Source organism: Mandrillus leucophaeus, unplaced genomic scaffold, assembly GCF_000951045.1.
Source record: "Mandrillus leucophaeus isolate KB7577 unplaced genomic scaffold, Mleu.le_1.0 Scaffold12, whole genome shotgun sequence".
Lineage (NCBI taxonomy): Eukaryota > Metazoa > Chordata > Mammalia > Primates > Cercopithecidae > Mandrillus > Mandrillus leucophaeus.
In genome coordinates this window covers 2,415,941-2,423,382 of record NW_012100320.1, presented here as the reverse complement: position 1 = coordinate 2,423,382, position 7,442 = coordinate 2,415,941, and the positions used below count along the sequence as shown (strand labels likewise).

The 7,442-nt window shown below is 41.5% G+C and overlaps 1 protein-coding gene across 1 annotated transcript in view; it reads right to left on the bottom strand.

The window, feature by feature from the left end:
• Positions 1–7,442, bottom strand: part of TRIP4 (thyroid hormone receptor interactor 4) — a 76,022-nt gene that overhangs the window by 62,456 nt on the left and 6,124 nt on the right. The window contains exons 3-5 of the mRNA XM_011967887.1: positions 7,157–7,290; positions 4,613–4,825; positions 1,535–1,613 (exon numbers count right to left, since the gene is read on the bottom strand). Coding sequence (XP_011823277.1) covers positions 1,535–1,613; positions 4,613–4,825; positions 7,157–7,290 — 426 coding nt within the window. The remainder of the gene's footprint in view (positions 1–1,534; positions 1,614–4,612; positions 4,826–7,156; positions 7,291–7,442) is intronic.

The window sequence follows — 7,442 nt, the reverse complement described above, 5'->3', positions numbered from 1 at the left end:
GGGAGGCTGAGGCAGAAGAATTGCTTGAACCTGGGAGGCGGAGGTTGCAGTGAGCCGAGATTGTACCATTGCACTCCAGCCTAGGCAAAAAGAGCAAACTCCGTCTCAAAAATAAAAAATAAAAAAAATATTAAAAAAAGGAAGTCCTTCACTATTTTTGTCAGGTGTGTTTCAAGCATAAAGGCATACAAAATAATTAGAAAATAAGTAGAGTTCCTATATAACCTTCACATAGCTTACTTTAATGTTACTGTCTTATCTTACAAAACCATAGTATAATTATCAAAACTAAGAAATTAACATTGGTATAACACTATGAACAAACTATTTGGATTTTAACATTTTTTTTCCATTAATGTTATTTTTCTGTTCTAGGATCCAATACTGGATGTATACTGCAATTAGTCGTCACATATATCCTTAGTCTAATCTGTGACGTTTCTTCAATCTTGTCTTCCATGACATTGTAAATCTCTTGTTCTTAAAACTTTCACACAATAATTTCAGTCCATTGGTGGATCGTGCTTGTGGCAGTTACTACTGCAGTGTTCTAATTGTGATTTTCTGGTATTTTCATTTCTTGCACTTTATTAACTGGAATTCTTTTATAATAAGCATTGTCCTTTCTCCATTTGATTAACTTATTCAGTTATTTATACAAGTATGGTTGCAAGAATATTAATTTTATTCTTTAGATTATAATGTAATACTAATATTTATTTTGCTGTTTAATGTTATGTAGTCTTAATAATTTTTCTAAAAAATAGATGCTTATAGAATGAGTGAATAGGCCAGGCACAGTGGGTCACACCTGTAATCCCAATGCTTTGGGAGGCCGAGGCAGGCGGATCACTTGAGGTAATGAGTTCAAGACCAGCCTGGCCAACATGGCAAAACCCCATCGCTACTAAAAAAATGTAAATACTGGCTGGGCGCAGTGGCTTATGCCTGTAATCTCAGCACTTTGGGAGGCCAAGGTGGGCAGACGACGAGGTCGGGACATCAAGACCATCCTGGCTAACATGGTGAAACCTCGTCTCTACTAAAAATACAAAAAATTAGCCAGGTGTGGTGGCATGCGCCTGTAGTCCCAGCTACTTGGGAGGCTAAGGCTGGAGAATCAGTTGAACCCAGGAGGCAGAGGTTGCAGTGAGCTGAGATCAGTGCCACTGCACTGCAGCCTGAGCAACAGGGGGAGACTCCATCTAAAAAAAAAAAAAAAAAAGTAAATATTAGCCACACGTGATGGCACACACCTGCAATCTCAGCTACTCGGAAGTTTGAGACAGGAGAATCACTTGAATCCAGGAGGCGGAGGTTGCAGAGAGCCGAGATCGCGCACTGCACTCCAGCCTGGGTGATAAGAGTGAGACTCCATCTCAAAAAAACAAAAACAAAAACAAAAACAAAAACAAAAACAGAGAATGAGTGAATAAACTGCATGTTGCACTCCAGAATACAGAAAAGGGAAACAACCACAGACACAACAAGACACCCATCACCCGAGTCATCCAGTTAGAAGATTGCTGTCTACCTGACATGAGTTTCTTTAGCAGTTTCTGGCTCTTGTTTGAGTCACGCTGTAAAATATCTTGTTCCTCATGAGTACACACCTGTAAAATAATAAGAGTAAGACATGTGATCCAATAGTTACATTATATTGTTTTCCTGATATATCTAAAAGTAACCTGAAATTACACATTACATGGGGTAAAATTATGAGACTACTGGTGTTTTTTAATCCAAACACATCAAAATATAAAAATGCAAATGAGTTTTTCTCCAGATCTCTTTCCATTTCTTTTTTATGAACCAAACAAAAAACTTATATATCACTGCACATCTCCCTGAATGACTTAATGGTTTAGGAAAAAAAAAGGCTGGGCACAGTGGCTCATGACTGTAATCCCAGCACTTTGGGAGGCTGAGGCAGATTGCTTGAGTGCAGGAATTCGAGACCAGCCTGGGCAACACGGCCAAATCCCATCTCAACAAAAAAATACAAAAATTAGCCTGGCATGGTGGTGTGTGCCTGTAGTCCCAGCTACTCAGGAGCTGGGACTTCTTTGTAGATACAGGGTTTTGCCATGTTGCCCAGGCTGGTCCTGAATTCCTGGGCTCAAGTAGTCTTCCCTCCTCAGCCTCTGAAAGCAATGGGATTATAGGCATCAGCCACCATACCTGGCTTTTGGTTCTTTTTAATAAGACATCTTCTTATAATTAACTTCTCTTGTCAGATTTGGACTTCATGATTAGAACTGGGTTACTTTTTATGGTAAAATATCATGTGTTTTATCCAGTATTCTCAACAGTGGGAAATATTTATCCTTTGAAAGTAAGTTATTTTTTCTTCTTTTTTTCTTTTTGAGTCAGGGTGTGGCTTTGTCATCCAGATGGGAGTGCAGTGGCACCATCTCTGCTCACTGCAACCTCCACCTCCCAGGCTCAAGTCATCCTTCCAACTCAGCCTCCCAAAGTGCTGGGATTACAGACATAAGCCATCATGCCTGGCCTGAGACTGTCTAAAAAACAAACAAGGGACAGGTGCAGTGGTTCACGCTTGTAATCCCAGCACTTTGGGAGGCCAAGACAGGTGGATCACCTGAGGTCACGAGTTCAAGATCAGCCTGGTCAATATGGAGAAACCCTGTCTCTACTAAAAATACAAAAATTAGCTGGGCGTGGTAGTGGGCACCTGTAATCCCAGCTACTCGAGAGGCTGAGGCAGGAGAATCGCTTGAAGCTGGGAGGCGGAAGTTGCAGTGAGCCACTGCACTCCAGGCTGGGCAAGAGAACGAGACTCCATCTCAAAAACAAACAAACAAACAAATAGACTTCAAGGCCAATCTGTTTTACATTGTTTCTTGAACTAAAAGATTCAAGGACCTAGGAGAAAACACTGTACAATACTTCCTAGTAGTTGCCTCAATGACACACAGAATTCCTGCCAGCAGCTATAGGAGCTTGCTCTAAAGAGAAAGCTCCATATGGGAGGAGATTTACTGCCATTTAATGGACATTTTTATTAGTAGACACTACATTTTTCAGGTCATCCATTGTCTATCAGCTTATTCTGAGCATATGAAAAAATTAAGAGTTTCACTAGGCACGGTGGCTCACACCTGTAATCCCAGCACTTTGGGAGGCTGAGGAGGGTGGATCACCTGAGGTCAGGAGTTCCAAGACCAGCTTGACCAATATGGTGAAACCCTGTCTCTACTAAAAATACAAAAAATTAGCCGGGCATGGTGGTGTGCACCCGTTGTCCCAGCTACTAGGGAGGCTGAGACAAGAGAACTGCTTAAACCCAGGAGGCGGAGGTTACAGTGAGCTGAGATTACGCCACTGCACTCCAGCCTGGGCGACAGAGTGAGACTCCGTCTCAAAAAAAAAAAAAAAAAGAAAAGAAAAGAAAAAATTAAGGGCCCCATCAGAAAAGAGGAGAAAATGAAGTAATATAAAATGGATGCCTTTACCAACACCAAATGTCACTGCTTCTGCCAGCCAGCTCAACTTGGTAAAATTAGCTTTCTAGATAGCTCATTAAGGGTTTTTGTGAGTCATTATCACTACATTCTTGAGGTCATTCTCTCAGACAAACCAGAGCTATGACAAGGTGGTATCCTGGAAATAGAAGCTATAATGACCTGAGGATTCTGTCACAGTGTCTCTGTTCTCCTAGGGCTAGGAGCCACACCAGAACTGAAGACTTAGACAAAAAATTTTGACATTTCAGGCCCTATAGTTTTCTTAAAGTTAATCTGACACAAGAAGATTTGGATCTCTCAACAATGCATGTTCTCAAAACCCTTCTCATTAATGGCCTGAGTAGTAGGATATAACCTGGGGTTTCTTTCTTTCTTCTGAGACAAGGACTCGCTCTCTCACTGCAGCCTGGACGTCCTGGGATCACGTGAAGCTCCCACTTTAGCCCCTCATGTAACTGCTACCACAGGTGCGCACCACCACACCAGCCCAACTAATTAAAAAAATATATTTTTTTTGTAGAGACAGGGTCTTCCTATATTGCCCAGGCTGGTCTGAAACTCCTGGGCTCAAGGGATCCTCCCACCTCAGCCTCCCAAAACCCGCCTTGGCCTCCCAAAGTGTTGGGACTTTAGGCGTGCGCCACCTTGCCTGGCCTAACCTTGGGTTTCTAACTAATCATATCCCTGCTACTCGAGTTCACTGGATATTTTAGGGAAGAAATTTACTAAGAAAAAGAGAAGGCCAGGCACGGTGGCTCATGCCTGTAATCCCAGAACTTTGGGAGGCCGAGGTGGGTGGATCACGAGGTCAGGAGATTGAGACCATCCTGGCTAACACTGTAAAACTCCATCTCTACTAAAAGTACAAAAAATTAGCCAGGCATGGTGGCAGGCGCCTGTAGTCCCAGCTACTCAGAAGGCTGAGGCAGGAGAATAGCATGAACCCGGGAGGCAGAGCTTGCAGTGAGCCGAGATCGCGCCACTGCACTCCAGCCTGGGCAACAGAGTGAGACTCTGTCTCAACAAAAGAAAAAAAAAAGAAAAAGAGAAATTATTTGATATCTGAATGGCCCTGCATATTAACACAAAGCACAGTAAAATAAAATAGAAAAGAAATACTTTACCAGAGTGCCACAGAATAAGCAAGGGCCAGAGCCTTCTTGTTCACAGACAATGCGCCCACAGATCAGACAGTTATTGATGAGCTTGTGCTTCTGGCCCAGGCAATCACAAGGGTGGCGACCAGGGAGCAGGACTGCAAGCCTGTCCTGTCCTTCTCTTGTGTATAAATTGACAAACTTTGTCTTCTTCTTTACGGAGTTGCTGTTCTCTTGTGCCTAATTGTACAAAGACATCAGAATAACATCAAATAATTAACGACAATGTAAAAAGTCAAGGGAGAAAATGCTCAGTTCTGTTCAATAACAACTTATATACTATCCAAGAACAAAGAAAGAAGGCAGGGAAAGGAAGAAATACAAATTAGTTATAATCAAGTTTCTAAGGAAAGGTTATACTCTAGAAAAACTAGCTGGTAATTACCTTGTCTTTTCTGCTAGTAGCTTTCAGCCCATTACTATGGCTAGTGGAAGGTAAATGTAGCAGTTAGATCTGTTTATATGACATCTTTAAAAACAGCTAAATTGGAGATCATAAGAAACAACAATGCCTCTAAAAGCAGATGATATTCACAGATTTGGAAATATGGGCAATCAATAAAATAAGAAAAATAAATATAAAGTTGACTCAATCAGAAACCAGTAAGAAAAGGACAGATAATACAATAGAAAAACAGGCAAACAGAAGGTGGAGGTTGCAGTTAGTTGAGTTCGCGCCACTGGGCAACAGAGTGAGATCCTATCTCAAAAAAAAAAAAAAAAGGGAAAAAAAAAACCTAAATAAGAACTTCGTAACAAAAGATATCCTAATGACTAACAGGCATATGAAAAAGTTCTCAATTTCTCGTAAAAATAATGCAAAAACGAAAACAAAATGCAATACCACTAAATACCAATCAGAATGGCTAAACTGAAAAAGAGAAAATATGAAGTGTTAGCAAAGATACAAAAGAATTAGACCTCTCATACACTGCTGGCAGGACTGCAAACTCATATCAATTAAAGTTGAACATATGCATGTTCTATGACACAGCAATTCAACTCCTAGATACATACTAAACAGAAATGTGTAAATATGTTCACCAAAAACACATACAAGAATGTTCACTGTTGCATTGGAATTGGTAACTATTCAAATATTAGAATGGATAAATTGTGATGTATTCACTTAATAAAATTCTGTGTAGCAATGAGAATGAGAAAGTATAGCTGTCCAGAATAGAGATGAATCTCATAAATTGAAAGAAGCTAGACACTGGCTGGGCACGGTGGCTCACGCCTGTAATCCCAGCACTTTGAGAGGCCAAGGCAGGCAAATTGCTTGAGGTCAGGAGTTCAAGACAGCTTGGCCAACATGGTGAAATCCCATCTCTACTAAAAATACAAAAATTAGCTGGGTGTGGTAGTGTGCGCGCCTGTAATCCCAGCTACTTGGGAGGCTGAGGCCGGCCAATCACTTGAACCCCGAAGGCAGAGGTTGCAGTGGGTCAAGATTGTACCACTGCACTCCAGCCTGGGTGACAGAGCAAGACTCCATCTCAAAAAACAAACAAACAAACAAACAAAAACAGCTAGATACAAGAGTACACACTATTTAGCTCCATTTATTTAAAGTTCAAAAACGGGGCCAGGTGCGGTGGCTCACGCCTATAATCCCAGCACTTTGGGAGGCCAATGTGGGTGGATTGCCTGAGCTCAGGAGTTCGAGACCAGCTTGGGCAACTTGGTGAAACCCCGTCTCTACTAAAATATGAAAAATTAGCTGGGCGTGGCAGTGTGGGCATGTAGTACCAGCTACTCGGGAGGCTGAAGCAAGAGAATCGCTTGAACCCAGGAGGCAGAGGTTGTGGTGAGCTAAGATTGAGCCACTGCATTCCAGCCTGAGCGACAGAGCGAGACTGTCTCAAAAAAAAAAAAAAAAAAAATTATCTGGGTATGGTGGCGCGTGCCTGTAGTCCCAGCTATTCGGGAGACTAGGCAGGAGAATCGCTTGAACCCAGGAGGTGTTGCCACTACACTCCAGCCTGGCAACAGAGCGAGACTCCGTCTCAAAAAAAAAAACTCATGAAGCGTTCCATACTTTAAAAAAAAAAAAAAGCACCAGCCGCATGGGACACACTTCATTAAATATTTTTCAACTTATATTTATCTGCCTGAATCTCATCTCAAAGCAAAGATGTCAATTAGCCGGGCATAGTGACGAGCGCCCAGCTACTCGGGAGGCTGAGGCAGGAGAACTGCTTGAATTCAGGAGGTGGAAGTTGCAGTGAGCCAAGATGGTGCCACTGCACTCCAGTCTCGGCGATGGAGCAAGACTCCTTCTTGGCGGGGGGGAAAAAAAAAGCAAAGATGCCTTTATAATACTAATCAGGTTGCCAAAGAAAAAATCTACCATAGAGAAAGGAGTACATATAATTTTTCCTCCTAAAATTCATGCATTTGTTGAAAAATTGCCATTCTAGACCAATTTGTACACTTTGCTCTCTGAAATGTATTAGTCACTTCCTCTTCTCCAATAGCCAGAAAAAGCTTCAATCTATAAGCACTCACCTTAGCCAAATCAAAAGGTGTTTTAACTTCTGCAGTCGTGTCAGGTTCAGTAAATGCAGGAACTTCCTGTCTGTTTCTCCCTTTCTTCCTACCCCGCTTTAGATGGTCTCCTGATTTCTGCCCATCTAAAATTTCTTTGAAGATAGAAAAAAAAAATACACACACACAGATTGATAAGAGGATTCCTGGTGAACTTCTATAGCTAATAAACTAAGGTGATGCTTAATATTTAGAGTCAAGATATCATCGGGAAGATTTTTTTTTTTTTTTTTTTTTTTTTTGAGAC